The sequence below is a fragment of the Balaenoptera acutorostrata genome, chromosome 6 (genome assembly GCF_949987535.1).
Source record: "Balaenoptera acutorostrata chromosome 6, mBalAcu1.1, whole genome shotgun sequence".
Lineage (NCBI taxonomy): Eukaryota > Metazoa > Chordata > Mammalia > Artiodactyla > Balaenopteridae > Balaenoptera > Balaenoptera acutorostrata.
In genome coordinates this window covers 118,188,684-118,204,445 of record NC_080069.1, presented here as the reverse complement: position 1 = coordinate 118,204,445, position 15,762 = coordinate 118,188,684, and the positions used below count along the sequence as shown (strand labels likewise).

General features: G+C 39.7%; 2 protein-coding genes across 2 annotated transcripts in view; both read right to left on the bottom strand.

The window, feature by feature from the left end:
• The window catches only part of GLE1 (GLE1 RNA export mediator), a 42,297-nt gene that overhangs the window by 22,175 nt on the left and 4,360 nt on the right, over positions 1-15,762 (bottom strand). The window contains exons 2-6 of the mRNA XM_007194571.2: positions 13,191-13,412; positions 7,205-7,315; positions 3,924-4,072; positions 3,605-3,665; positions 3,116-3,370 (exon numbers count right to left, since the gene is read on the bottom strand). Coding sequence (XP_007194633.1) covers positions 3,116-3,370; positions 3,605-3,665; positions 3,924-4,072; positions 7,205-7,315; positions 13,191-13,412 — 798 coding nt within the window. The remainder of the gene's footprint in view (positions 1-3,115; positions 3,371-3,604; positions 3,666-3,923; positions 4,073-7,204; positions 7,316-13,190; positions 13,413-15,762) is intronic.
• LOC130708385 (60S ribosomal protein L27a-like) lies at positions 7,525-8,178 on the bottom strand. Its single transcript, XM_057548264.1, has one exon. The coding sequence runs from the start codon at positions 8,176-8,178 to the stop codon at positions 7,579-7,581; it is 600 nt and encodes a 199-aa protein (XP_057404247.1). The 3' UTR covers positions 7,525-7,578.

The window sequence follows — 15,762 nt, the reverse complement described above, 5'->3', positions numbered from 1 at the left end:
AATAGACATTTCTCCAAAGAAGACATACAGATGGCCAAGAAGCACATGAAAAGATGCTCAATATCACTAATTATTAGAGAAATGCAAATCAAAACTACAATGAGGTATCACCTCACACCAGTTAGAATGGGTATCATCAGAAAATCTACAAACAACAGATGCTGGAGAGGGTGTGGAGAAAAGGGAACCCTCTTGCACTGTTGGTGGGAATATAAACTGATACAGCCACTATGGAGAACAGTATGGAGGTTCCTTAAAAAACTAAAAATAGAATTACCATGTGATCCAGCAATCCCACTACTGGGCATATACCCAGAGAAAACCATAATTCAAAAAGACACATGCACCCCAATGTTCACTGCAGCACTATTTACAATAGCCAGGTCATGGAAGCAACCTAACTGCCCATCGACAGATGAATGGATAAAAAGTTGTGGTACATATATACAATGGAATATTACTCAGCCATAAAAAGGAATGAAATTGAGTCATTTGTTGAGACGTGGATGGATCTAGAGACTGTCATACAGAGTGAAGTAAGTCAGAAGGAGAAAAACAAATATCGTATATTAACGCATGTATGTGGAACCTAGAAAAACGGTACAGATGAACCGGTTTGCAGGGCAGAAGTTGAGACACAGATGTAGAGAACAAACATATGGACACCAAGGGGGGAAAACTGCGGTGGGGTGGGGATGGTGGTGTGCTGAATTGGGCAATTGGGATTGACATGTATACACTGATGTGTATAAAATTGATGACTAATAAGAACCTGCAGTATAAACAAACAAAAAATAAAATAAAATAAAATTCCTGTTGCCATAGCAAAAATAAATAAATAAATAAAATAAAATGGATGACTAATAAGAATCTGCAGTATAAAAGAACAAACAAAAAAAACAACTAATACTGAACTTTCTTTGGGTTATTTGTATGGAAATATGTTAATATAAATGTTTCAGACATAACCAAAAAAAAAAAAAAAAATACATCCAAGGGTTAGGGTTAGCAATTGCATTGAAATTTTCCAGAATGTAGGAAATTTTATAGAACAAATGATCCAGATTCTTCAACAATGGCAAGAAAAAAGAGAGAGATAAGGGAGTCTTAAGATTAAAAGACCTAAGTAAGACATAGCAAACCAAAAAATTGAACTTTGTATGGATGTTAATTTTCCAACCAATTGTAAAAAAAAAAAAAATTATTGAGACAGCTGGAGAAATTTGAACACTGGCTAGATATCTGATCATATTAAATGAATTATTAGTTTTTTAGGTATGATATTAGTGTTTTGGTTATGTAATAGAGAGTTATATCTTTTAGAGATACATATTAAATTATTTTCCAGATGAAGCAGTATGTTTGAGATTTACTGTAAAACCATCTGGGGGAAGGGGTGCAGGTGGCAGCATAGATGAAATGAGACTGCCATGTGAGGATTCTTGAGGGAGCTGGGGAATGGGTGCCAAAAGGTACATCATGCTGTTCTCTCCACTTCCGTGTAGGTTTGAAATTTTACAAAAAGAAGGGTAAACAAAAGCCAAAAAGAGAATTGAAAGGTAACAATAAACTATAAATTTCTGCCTCAAATATGATAAACGCTTAAGGTTCTTAATATTTAGAACTCATATAAGTTGACTTTTCAAAACAAAAACTGGTAGAGATATGAACAAAGGGCAAAGAACATACAATTTAGGAATTCCCTGGCGGTCCAGTGGTTAGGATGCCATGCTTTCACTGCCGAGGGTGTGGATTCTATCCCTGGTAGAGGAGTTAAAATAAGATCCTGCAAGCTGTGCGGCGTGGCCAAAAATTTAAAAAAAGGAAAAAAAAAGTTAAAGAAAAAAAAGAACATACAATTCATAAAAGTGTGAACTGGTACAACTTTAGGATGCAAATCAAGAACCTTAAAGTTGGGACTTCCCTGGTGGTTCAGTGGATAATACTCTGTACTCCCAATGCAGGGGGTCCAGGTTTGATCCCTGGTAGGGAACTAGATCCCACATGCATGCCACAACTAAGGAGCCAGTGAGCTGCAACTAAGGAGCCCATGTGCTGCAACTAAAGAGCCAGCGGGCCGCAACTAAGACCTGGTGCAACCAAACAAAACCAAACAAAACAAAACCTTCAAGTTCTTTGACCAAGTAATCCCATTTCTAGGAATTTACCTCAAAGAAATAATCAAAAATACAGATAAGACATACACAAAGTGATATCACTGCAGTGTTACTCATGATAGTGAAAACACAGAAACTTAAATATTCAACAATAGGCATGTTTTTTCAATAAATTTTGGTATGGTTACATGTTGGAAGTATCCAATTTCATCTGTTCATCAAATATTTATTGAATACCTATTATGTGTCAAGGCAATACTTGCAGTTTTTAACACTGCCTTAAAAACAACAAAACATTTGTAATGACTATAGTAATTACGTGTTCAAAATACCGTATCAACTGAAAAAAAGCAATATACATTTCTGTAAGGTTTTAATTTTTATCATAAGCATAGCAGGCGTTCAGTTTATATTAATGAATGAACTAAAGTATTTTGCAGTTGGAAGAAACAAATTTTTTTTTAACCTAAGATAAGAAACTATATCTATATTAGCCCAATTTAGGGTGGGGATCACACACACACACACACACCCACAGGCAAAAAAGAAACTTAAAACACTAACAGTGGTTATCTCTAGGTAAGAGGATGACAAGTGATAATAAGCAGGTGTTATTTTTAAATCACAAAACAATTTTGCTTGCAGTGTTCTTCATTTCAAAGACAGAAGACAGGGCTTCCCTGGTGGCGCAGTGGTTGAGAATCTGCCTGCCAATGCAGGGGACATGGTTTCGAGCCCTGGTCTGGGAAGATCCCACATGCCGCGGAGCAACTGGGCCCGTGAGCCATAATTACTGAGCCTGCGCGTCTGGAGCCTGTGCTCCGCAACAAGAGGGGCCGCGATGGTGAGAGGCCTGCACACCGCAATGAAGAGTGGCCCCCGCTTGCCGCAACTAGAGAAAGCCCTCGCACAGAAACGAAGACCCAACACAGCCAAAAATAAATAAATAAATACATAAAATAAAGACAGAAGACAGAGTCTTCCTGAAGTCCCCTCACCTCAGAAGTGGCCCGGATGATCCCTGAGATGAGGCCGCACAGCTGGTTGCCGCGGGTCCGGAAGGCAGACAGGTCGACCTTCGGCAGGTCTCTGTGCTGGTCGGAGGAGTCCAGCTGCTGGCTGAGGTGCAGCACCTCCTCCTGCAGGGCGTAGAGGTTCCGCAGGCGGATCTGGCCTTCTTCCTTCCGGAGCCGCTCCTGCTCCGCTTGCTTCAGGCGCTGCTGCTGCGCCTCCCGCAGCTTCAGGTTGAGAATCTACAGAAAGGGCGGTCAAAGTAAGGGCTCCTGGGCCTTCTCTGTCTACATTCTTCCAGTCCTGTGTGGGCTACCTATTTTCACAGATAGGCCCAGAGCGAAAAAAGGACTGCCCCAAGTCAGCCACACAGCGGCACGACAGGGGCCAGGTCCTCTGTGACTGTGCTGGAGCCCGACTCCTCAGGCACGTCACTCAGACACTGAACACCCACACGGACTCTCCCAGGCTCTGACCTTCGCCCTGTGGTGATGCTCAGCTTTCAGCTTCTCTTGCTGCCCCAGGGCTTCTCTGGAGCTGAATGAAAAACGGAGGGAGGAACAGTCAGGGATGCTTCCTAAAATTGTTTTACCTCTCCTAAAAGCCTCCTCCCTTTGTGTTGCATTGATCGTCTTTCCAACGTTGGTCATTTTTCTAGGTTATAAGCTTCTCTGGCTATTTTATTTTGATATTTAAGGACTCAGAAGAAGTTCAACTCCTTCCCTTTGGGTTTTATGTAGGGAAAGAGTTCCGGTGGACCACGCTGACATTCCCGTTGTAATTCAGGGAACTCACCTCTTCTCCATCACTTCCCGTAAGTCCTGGAATTCTTTATGATGCTTCAGTTCCTTCCGTTCATCAAACCGCTTCAGCTGTTCAGATGCCATCTCAGAGAGGGCCCGCACCTTCCTCTCCTGCTCCTCCTGCCATTGCCTCAAGCCCTCCTGCAAAGGATCAGCACCAGCTCTCTGGAGCTCCATTACACCCTGCTCATTTATCCCTATGGGATGCCCTCCCATCAGCCCTTAACTCCATCAAAGATACTTCGGGGTATGGAATCATCTGCCTATTTCTTGGAACCTTTGCTTGAGTCACCTCTCCCCTTTGGGTTGATCTTTAAACTCAGCCGTTGTGGAAAGCTTTTCCAATTTGCTCCATGTGGTTTATGTCACTCCAGTATAAGCTAAGAATGGACGGGTATTCACCAACATAGTATCAAATAGCCCTGCACTTTTAAGCTTCCATCCTTAAGCTTACTGTACTCTTTTTCTTTTTTGGCCACACTCTACAGCTTGTGGAATCTTAGTTCCCTGACTGGAGATCGAACCTGGGCCCTCGTCAGGGAAAGCGTGGAGTCCAGTAACCACGGGACCACCAGGGAATTTCCATCCTGTGTATTCTTATGAGAGTTTCAGGGTAATCTAAAGAAATCCTTATTCTAATTCCATAAACATGCTATGCACATTCCTATCCCACTCCTTCCCTCAAGTTATTATCTCTGCCTAGATTCTTTTCCTCCACCCTCACTTAGGAAAGTCCCTTTCCTTTATACCAGGGAAGCCCTCTCATTTGGTTTTTAAGAGCAATTTGACATTTTAACTATCAAAATTTAAAGTGTATATATCCTTTGACACTCACTCCATTTTAGGAAATGTCCTGAGGAAATACTTGCATATGTGTGCAAACATATATGTACAAGGGGACTTCCCTGGTGACGCAGTAGCTAAGAATCCGCCTGTCAATGCAGGGGACACGGGTTCGAGCTCTGGTCTGGGAAGATCCCACGTGCACGGAGCAACTAAGCCCGTGCGCCGCAACTACTGAGCCTATGCTCTAGAGCCCGCAAGCCACAACTACTGAGCTCACGTGCCACAACTACTGAAGCCCCCATGCCTAGAGTCCGTGCTCCACAACAAGAGAAGCCACTGCAACGAAAAGCCCACGTGCCGCAACGAAGACCCAAAGCAGCCAAAAATAAATAAATAAAATAAATAAATTTATTTTTTAAAAAAAGATATATGTACAAGGATGCTCATTACAGCCCTGTTGATAATGGCAGTAAATTTGAAACAATTTAAATTAACAGGGAAATAATTAAATATATTACAGTAGGTCATACTAGAAAATACTCTGCAGCCCTTAAGGAAGATGACATGCTACATACACTGGCATGGTGATATGCTAATATATATTAAGATATTAGGCTATTGTATTTTAAAAGTTATTTTAAAACTTCCAGTAGGGCTTCCCTGGTGGCACAGTGGTTAAGAATCCGCCTGCCAATGAAGGGGACACAGGTCCGAGCCCTGGTCCGGGAAGATCCCACATGCTGCGGAGCAACTAAGCCCGTCGCCACGGCTGCTGCTGCGCTCTAGAGCCCACGAGCCTCAGCTACGGAAGCTGGCACACCTAGAGTCCATGCTCCGCAACAAGAGAGGCCACCGCAATAAGAAGCCCGTGCACCGCAGCGAGGAGTGGCCCCCACTCGCTGCAACTAGGGAGGGCCCGTGCGCAGCAACAAAGACCCAACTCAGCCAAAAATAAATAAATAAATAAATAAATTTATAAGAAGGAAAAAAAAAAACTTCCAGTAGAAGGCAGCAAATTGAACACAAATATATATATATACATATATATATATGTATATATATATATCTTCTCTTTTCTGAGACTGTTTAATTAAAAGTTGGGAAGAAAAAAGAAAGACTCAACAACAGAGAGCACATGAGGAAGATTATCAGCAAGGAAAAACTTTCTACTTGCATCTGGAGGACAGAAAGTCCATGGAGGAGTGATGACTGAAAGAAGAGAGCTGAGAAAACCCAAGAAGAAACTCTCTCTCTCTCTCTCTCACCATCTCCATTGCTACCGGCTCCCTTCCAGTCTAAGCAACCGTCATCCTTTTTTATCCAGTGTCAAAGTGAATGCTTCAATGACTGTTGCTGTCTCTCACTCAGATTATAATAGTCTTCTAACTATATTTTAGAACCTTGGTTCTATGTCTCTCCCTCCAGCATATAAACTCTATGAGGACATGAATTGTGTCTACTTTGTTCACTGTTTTTTTTTTTTTGGCCGTGCCGCGCAGCTTATGGGATCTTAGTTCCCCAACCAGGGATTGAACCCAGGCCATCGGCACTGAAAGCAAGGAGTCCTAACCACTGGACCGCCAGGGAATTCCCTGTTCACTATTTTATCTAGGCCTAGAACAAAAGTGCTCAATAAGTATTTGGTGACTCCATGAATAAATGAATGAGGGTAGATGTTAGAAGACTTTCAATTTATAAACTTATGTACTCTTTAAAAAGTTTTACAGGGACTTCCCTGGTGGCACAGTGGCTAAGAATCCGTCTGCCAATGCAGGAGACACGGGTTCAAGCCCTGGCCCAGGAAGATTCCCACATGCTGTGGAGCAACTAAGCCCGTGCGCCACAACTACTGAGCCTGTGCTCTAAAGCCCGCGAGCCACAACTACTGAGCCCACGTGCCGCAACTACTGAAGCCCGCGTGCCTAGAGCCCGTGCTCCACAACAAGAGAAGCCACCGCCATAAGAAGCCTGCGCACTACAACAAAGAGTAGCCCGCACTCGCCGCAACTAGAGAAAGCCTGCGCGCAACAACAAAGACCCAACGCAGCCAAAAATAAATTAAAAAAAAAAAAAAAGTTTTACAAAACATGCATTGTTTTTCTAATTAAAAAAATAAAGTCAAATAAACTAATTAAAATAGTGCTATTCTTTTCTCAAGAGGCTGCTAAGGTCAATCTTCTCAGTATAACCTTATCTGACAACAAAGATCATCTTCAAATTTTGGAGAAGTAAATGGAAGCCAGGAAAGCCCAAGTAATTTTCCCAAAGTCACACGTAAAATAGAAGAGGTAGGATTTGAAACCAGATTTGACTTTAGAGAGCTTACTGTTGACTGCTATGTTATGCTATCTCCCCAACTGAATCAGAGCTACTAGTAGGTGGGGCACGATGATTATGAGTACATGGTGGACATTCATAATCCCTGAGGAACTGCATTTAAATGTGGCTCCCTAGGGTTATGCCTGTCTTACTTCAAGGGTTACTTACTGCTCCTTTCATTCTGTGCAGCAGCTCATACATTCGGATGCAGCCTTCCACTTTGATCCCCCGGGAGGACTGAAGTACCATAGGTTCTGTATGCTGAGACTCATGTTTGTCCTATACAGACAGAAGATGGAAAAATTAAGCTTTTAAGACGGTAAAGTCGGTGTTATTCAATCTGAACAAAAATCACATCCTTACTTATGAACAACCAATAACAACAACAAAACAATATATGTTAGAACCAGTGTGCTTTTCATGATATTGACCTTATTTTAATTGTTTTCCTTAATAAATTAAGTGGATGTTTTCGCTTTGGACAGTTTTTTTTTTTTTTTTTTGAAAAGCACTTATCATTTAATGAATCCCACCATGTGGCTTCAAGCTACCAGGACACAAGCCCCACCGACACCCTTAATCTTCTCCTCAGCTCTTCTGCTGAAGAATTTGGCCTTCACGATGACAGGCTGCTTTGGGAGCTTTCCCTTCCCCAGAACTTTGTAGTAACCCGATCGCACATCAATGATAGGAGCAGCTCCAGTCTTGTTCTTGGCAGCATTTACCCGTGTCTGCTCACTGACCAAGGTCCACAATTTATCAAGGTTGACAGTTGGGCAGAAGCTCTGGTTCCTCTTTAAGTGGTAATGCCTCATACCAACTTTCCCAAAGTATCCTGGGTGATATTTGTCGAAGTTGATCCTGTGGTGATGCATGCCACCAGCATTACCGCGGCCTCCCGGGTGCTTCCGGTGTTTGCCGATGCGGCCGTGGCCGTGGCTCACGTGGCCCCTAAGTTTCCGGGTCTTCCTTAGTCTGGATGGCATGTCAGCGGCCGATACGAAAAAGCTGGACAGTTTTTTGTGTTTTTTTTTTTTTTGCTTGCTCGTTTGTTTTGATTTGTCCAGCACATTTTCCCCATTTCTTCTAGTAAGTGTCCATTTTTGCTGGGGTGGTTTGGACAGAGAAACCCCAGCCCACATCCCCGATTCTTCCACGCCCCCTAGCCTCAGGGGTCACTAAGCATGTGACCAGCCTGGCAATCAAAGTATTCTATCCCCCTGTACCCAGTATCTACTTCAGGAATGAGGCTTATGACCTAAGCTAAGCCAGAGTCCATCTCTGAATTTTCCTGATGGAGCTATTTGGGATGGCTTTCTCTTATTCTGGGGATGCTAAGCTAAGAAGATATGTTTCTAGGGTTACCAAGAGACATCCTGCCACACAGTCTATCTGAAAGATGAAACCAAGACGAGTTAGACAGAATTGAGAAATGGAGAAGCAACGCCCTGGGTCTGAGTCACTGAATCAAGTCAGAAATAATATCAAGGACAGACAAGCAGAAAATAGATTCTCTAGATCTAACTGATTTGAAATGCACTCCTAGATTTCCTGGTTATATGAGCTAATTAATTTCTCCCCTGACTCCCTTGTTTTGCTTTAGCTAGTTTAAACTGGGTTTCTGTTACTTAAACACCAAAAATTCGTAAATGATACAATTCATTATATAAAGCCATCCAAAACTTTACTTAAACCTTAAGAATTACGGAATTTTATACCTGGAGAGGACCTTGGCAATTTAGTCCAGTACCAGATTTACAGATGAAGAAACTGAGGCCTAAGGAGGGAAAGATGCCTCCCTGAGGGCATGCCACACTATTGGCAGGATCAGAACTAGAAACTGCTGCCTCTGAGAAGCTGCTCATAGAAACTTAATTTTTTTTTTAAATTTTGAAATAATTATAATTTACAGGAAGCTGGAAACAGTAAATTGACGGTACAAGCCACAGAACTTATTCAGATTTCACCAGGTTTTACAGGAATTCATTTGGGTACGTGTATAGTTTTATGCAATTTTATCACACGTGTAACCACCATCACAAAGTACAGAACTGTTCCATCACCATAAAGCTTCCTTGTGCCACACCTTTATATCGCTAACCTGTTCTCCATCTCTATAATGATAGCATTTCAAGAACGTTAAATAAATGGAACCATACAGTACATAATCTTTTGAGACTGACTTTTTTCATTTCGTATAATGCCTCTGAGATCCTAAGTTGTTGCATATTATCAAAGATTTGTTCCTTTTTATTGCCAGTAGTATTCCATGATAGAGATGTACCAGTTTGTTTAACCATTCATCTGCTGAAAGACATTTCATTGTTTCCAGCTTGGGGATATAATAAATAAAGCTCTTATGATCACTGGTATACAGATTTTTATGTAAATATAAGTTTTGATTTCTCTGGGGAAAATGCCCAAGAATGCAATTGCTAGGTCATATAGTTAAGTACCTATTTAGTTTTATAAGAAACTGCCAAACTGTTTTCTAGAGTGCCTGTACCATTCCACATTTCCAACCAAAATATATGAGTGATCCAGATTCTCCACATCATTGTCAGCATTTGGTGGTGTCACTGTTTTTTATTTTAACCGTTCTGATAGGTGTGTAGTGCTACTTTGTCCTGGTTTTAATTTGCATTTCTTTAATGGCTAATGATGGTGAACATATTTTCATGTACTTATATTGTCTATATATTATCTTAGGTGAAATGTCTGTTCATATCTTTTGCTCATTTTCTAATTGAAGGTTAGAAAGTTTTTGTTTAACCTTTGAGTTTTAAGAGTTTTTAAAATATATTCTAAATATATATTCTCGATATATATTTTAAATATATTCTAGATACATAAACCTTTGTCAGATACGTGGTTTGCAACTACTTTCTCCTGGTCAGTAGCTTGTCTGATCATCCTCTTCACAAGGTCATTCACTGAGCCACGCTTTTCATTTGATGAGGTCCAATTTATTAATTTTTCCTTCTATGTATTAAGTTTTTAGTGTCAAATCTAAAAACTCTTCACCTAGTCCTAGGTTCTGATTATGCTTTTTTTTTTCCCTAAAAGTCTTATAGTTTTACATTTAAGTTCATGATCATTTTAATTTTTATGTAAGTCGTAAAGTTTAGGCTAAAGTTCATTTTTGTGTCTATAATGTTCAATTGCTAGAAATATTTTTTAAAGACTAATATTTTAAAAGATGAAGTGTGAAATATAAACTAAAAAGTAAACTTTTTATGTATGTAATCATGCAGTCTTTCATAATATGAATAATTATCTCTGTCCTATATTATTTTTTAGGATTATTATTTACTGTACAATAAATTCTTTCTTATTGTGAATAACTCTTGCAAAGACATTTCTCCAAAGAAGATATACAAATGGCTAATAAGCACATGAAAATATGCTCAACATCACTAATCATTTAGGGAAATGCAAATCAAAACCACAATGATACACTTCATGCCCACTAGGATGGCTTTCGTAAAACAAAACAAAATAAAAACAAACAAACAAAAACAACCCAGCAAATAACAAATGTTAGCAAAGGTGTGGAGAAACTGAAACCCTTGTGCATTGCTAGTAGGAATGTAAAATGATACAGCTGCTGTGGAAAACAATATGATGGTTCCTCAATAATTTAAACATAGAATTACCATATGATCCATCAATTCTACTTCTGGGTACATACCCCAAAGAATTGAAAACAGGTACTCAAACTAATACATGTACATGTGTATTCATAGCAGCACTAGTCACCAAGAGCCAAAAGGTGGAAGCAAGCTAAACGTCCAGTGACAGATGAATGAATAAACAAAACGTGGTACATACAGTGGAATATTATTCAGCCTTAAAAGGAAGGAAATTCTGACACATGTGACAACATGGATGAACCTTGAAGACATTATGCTAAGTGAAATAAACCAGTCACAAAATGACAAATATTACATGATTCCACTTATACGAAATATCTAAAATGGTCAAATTCATAGAGATGGAAAGTAGAATGGTGGTTGCTAGGGACTGGGGGTAGGGGGAAATAAGGAGTTATTTATTTATTTATTTATTTATTTATTTTTGGCTGTGTTGGGTCTTCATTGCTGCGCGCGGCCTTTCTCTAGTTGTGGTGAGCGGGGGCTACTCTTCGTTGTGGCACACAGCCTTCTCATTGCGGTGGCTTCTCTTGTTGTGGAGCATGGGCTCTAGGTGTGCAGGCTTCAGTAGCTGTGGCATGCGGGCTCACTAGTTGTGGCTTGCGGGCTCAGTAGTTGTGGCTCACAGGCTCTAGAGAGCAGGCTCAGTAGTTGTGGCGCACGGGCTTAGTTGCTCCGCGGCATGTGGGATATTCCCACACCAGGGATCGAACCCGTGTCCCCTGCCTTGGCAGGCAGATTCTTAACCACTGCGCCACCAGGGAAGTCCTGGAGTTATTGATTAATGAGTGTAGTGTTTTTAGTTTTGGATGATGAAAAAGTTCTGGAGATGGACAGTGGTGATGGTTACACAACACTATGAATGTACTTAATGCCACTGAATTGTACTCTTAAAAATGGTTAAATGGTAAATTTTATGTCATGAATATTTTACAATTAAAAAAAAGGTTTAAAATTAAAAAAAAATGTTCATACCCTTTTATCTTTGACGCCAGTCAAATCATTTGGGCATTTATTTTAAGATATTAGCTAGAAGACATATTTTAAGATTAAAAACGGAAAAATCTCTCTGCAGAAAGTTTCTCAGTGTAATATTTTTAAAAGCAATCAAATGGAAAAATATAAATGCCTAATAATAAAGGAGCAGTTTAATAAATTACAGGACACTACATATCCTCTAAGTAGACATTTACAAAGGTGGAAATAACGTGAACAAATAATTCAAATAGTTCATGAACAAAATAAAGTTAGGAAGGAAAAGCAGAATATGAAAGTGCACATACAATTTAATCATGCCAAGGTACAAGGATGCAGGCATATGAAACTGGAAAGGAGTAACTGATGACTGAAATGATGAAACCATAGGGAGGTTTAACTTCTTCCTTTTGTTGAATTGATAATATATTTTCAGTAAACAAAAGTCTGCAGTGAGTATGAACAAAAAGAACAAAGAGCTTTGTCTTTTGGAAGCTAAACGTGAAAAATGTAATCTCTACCTTTCTAAAGAGTTGCCTAGTCTTATTTTGCTGGCACAAAAATCTAAAACTTGAAAAAGCACAGTAGTGCTTAGAAGTTTAGAAGGCTTTTTTTCTATTAACTCTTTACATTCTAGGCCAAATACTACTTGTTATACCTTACTTTGATCCAGAAAGGATTTAATGCAGCTTATAAAGGAACCTAAAACATAACAACAGGACTTCCCTGGTGGTGCAGTGGCTAAGAATCTGCCTGCCGGTGCAGGGGACATGGGTTTGAACCCTGGTCCAGGAAGATCCCACATGTTGCGGAGCAACTAAGCCCATGCACCACAACTACTGAGCCTGTGCTCTAGAGCCTGCAAGCCACAACTACTGAAGCCCGCATGCCTAGAGCCTATGCTCTGCAATGAGAAGCCACTGCAATGAGAAGCCCGCACACCGCAACGATGAGTAGCCCCCGCTCGTTGCAACTAGAGAAAACCCTTGTGCAGCAACTAAGACCCAACACAGCCATAAATAAATAAATAAATACCTCTAGAGATACAAAGAAAGAGAAGAGAAGAGCAGAGCACCAGCAACAATTTAACTGTTTTAAGTGGGAGAAACAAAGGCAGGAACAAAATAGAGCCAAAAAGAAGGTAAAAACTCATACAGAAGCAACAATAAGGTATGTAAATCTAAGAGCAAGTATAAAATTTACTCTAAGCTTTCCAGCAGCCAACAACAAAAAGGGAGACCTTGTTGAGTTAAACAGATGCAATGCTCATGAGAAAAAACAATCCACTTGCCCATGAAATTAATTACTATTCTTGGTACTAAGAATAGAGAGGAATTTCTCTCTCTGGGTCTTCATAAAGAGAACGCTGGGTGATGTGGTAAACACTGTCGCTACAAACAGCTACAAGGATTCGAAGAAGCAACCATTATTTTCTCCAGAGTAAGGTCACTGTAGTATGACAATGTTAAACACTTCAACTTTGCAGCCACCATTGTCTTTTGCCTTAAGTTGATCAAAAGCCTTACCTTGGTTCCATTTGGTGTTGCTGAGGAGGCTGGTGAGAAGGCAGGGTCTCTGACAGGAGATTTGGGAACAAATGAAGGTTGGTCGAGGGCTGAAGTAGATCTAGGGGATGTTGAAGTCTCAGAGGGAGGTGGGTTCTCTTGCATATGGGGTAGGACATGATCTACTACCCATCCAGAGTAAGAAGACAGCTTGGGAAGAGACATACATTCTTCTAAAACATCCTAGAGAGAAGAAGAAGGTTAAGCTCAACTTGCATGTCAACTGATCTAAGCAATCAAAAATAATTTTGTCCTTATAATCCACTACATGCTTTACTGAAAACCTAAGAAGGCCTAAATAAATATATACATACATACATACCAAAGACCCAAAGTAACTGTATTAACAATCAGAGATGAAGAGAAAGTACAGTAGCTTCTTGATAATGACCTTGACTATTATCCTTTTAGAGTATCAGACTAAATAACCCTAACTACAGAAAAAGGAACAATGCACAAAGATGGTCAAAGCAGATTTGAAAGCAATCTAAAATGTTGTAACAGAAAAGAACATGAAAGGAATTTTGAAGTAAACTATGGTATACACACTCAGTGAATATTAGTCATTTAAAAATACCAATTGTGAATCCTATGTAAGGTTCAAATTTTTCCAGTTTTATTGAAAAATAAGTGACATACACCACTGTAAAAGTTTAAGGCGTAAACACGATGGTTTGCTTTTTATATATTGTAAAAATGATTAAATAGGTTCAGCTAACAACATCCATCTTCTCATATAGATATAATCAAAAGAAAGGAAAAAGGAAAAAAAATTTCTTCTTGTGATGAGACTCTCAGCATGTACTCTCTTAACTTTCCTATATATGGTATAGCTGTGTTAGCTAACAGTCGTCAAGTTGTATATTACATCCCTAGTACTTATCTATCTTACAACTGGAAGTTTCTATTTTTTGACGACCTTATTCCATTTCCTCCTCCCCCAAGATTCAATTTTAAGTGAAAAAACAAGAGTATAAATAAATGTCTACAATGATATAAAATAAATACAAATAAATACCCTAACAAATTTGAAGGAAATATACCAGAAGTTAAGCTTGGGTGATCAGTGACATATTTCTACTTATTCTAATTTTCTGTATCTAATTTCTAAATGAACATGTTATACTTTTTAAAATGAAAATAAGCAAATAAAAAATAGGCATAGAAAAGTGGTTACGAGGGACGTCCCTGGTGGCGCAGTGGTTAAGAAGACACCTGCCAATGCAGGGCACATGGGTTTGATCCCTGGTCCGGAAGATCCTACATGCTGCGGAGCAACTAAGCCCGTGTGCCACAACTACTGAGTCTGCACTCTGGAGCCTGTGAGCCACAACTACTGAAGCCCGCACGCCTAGAGCCCGTGCTCCACAACAAGAGAAGCCACCACAATGAGAAGCCCGCACACTGCAACGAAGACCCAACGCAGCCAAAAATAAATAAATTAATTAATTAATTAAAAAGAAAAGTGGTTATTGATGTAAGAGCCAATGGCTTAAATAAAATAGGTTCTACAATATAAAGACCATAAAACAAGTCCCAGACACTCTCCAATATGTGTGTGGAGTTGTTCAACTGTACCAGTTATCTATTATCTCTATATGTTTGGTGTACACTGCTCTAAACCAAAGAAACGTATACTACTTAACTGTAGTTAAAGTATACAGCAAATTTTGGCTGAGAACTTTACTCAATGTCAGGAAAATATTATCAGGAAACATGGAAAAACAGTATAATAGTGTTAAGAGTCTTGAGTTTGGAACTAGCCTTTCTTGGTTTGAATTCCATCTCTGTATTCCACTTACCTGTATAACCATGGGCAAATTACCTAACCTCTCTGTGCCTAAGCTTCATTTCTTCTGAAATGGAATAATAGGGGATCTACCTCAAAACATTTGGGGAAAATTAAATGAGTAATAGATATAAAGAACTCAGCACAGTACCTGGCATATAATAACTACTCAGAAATCACAAGCTATTATGTTACGTAAGTCAGTGGTTCTCCAGCAGGGATAATTTTACTCCCCAGATGACACTGGGTAATGTCTGGAGATATTTTTGGTTGTCACGACTGGGAGGATACTACTGGCATTTACTGGGTAGAGGCCAGGGATGCTGTTTAACACCCTACAATGCCCAATACAGCAACAGCAGCCCCTACCACAAAGAATTATCTGGCTGAGCCCAAAATGTCAATGATGCTGTGGTTGAGAACTACTGATCTAGAGTGTGTATACAATAAACAGATATTCAACCCATGGGGAATAATCTAGACATAGAAGCAAACAGGCTGTATGCACACTTTATACAGTGACAAGGCTCATTTTAAAGACATATTGGAAGTAATGTTGAGACAACAACTTTCTTTTTTAAACTTAAGTGTAGTTGACTTACAATGCTGTGTTAGTTTCTGGTATACAGCAAAGTGATTCAGATACACATACCTGAATATATATATAAGTACTTTTCCATATTCTTTTCATTATGGTTTATTACAGGATACTGAATATAATTCCCTGTGGTATACAGTAGGACC

Excerpts from the sequence above, each read along its gene's own strand:
- LOC130708385 (XM_057548264.1), bottom strand. The coding sequence starts at position 8,178 with ATGTGGGCTGGGGTTTCTCTGTCCAAACCACCCCAGCAAAAATGGACA.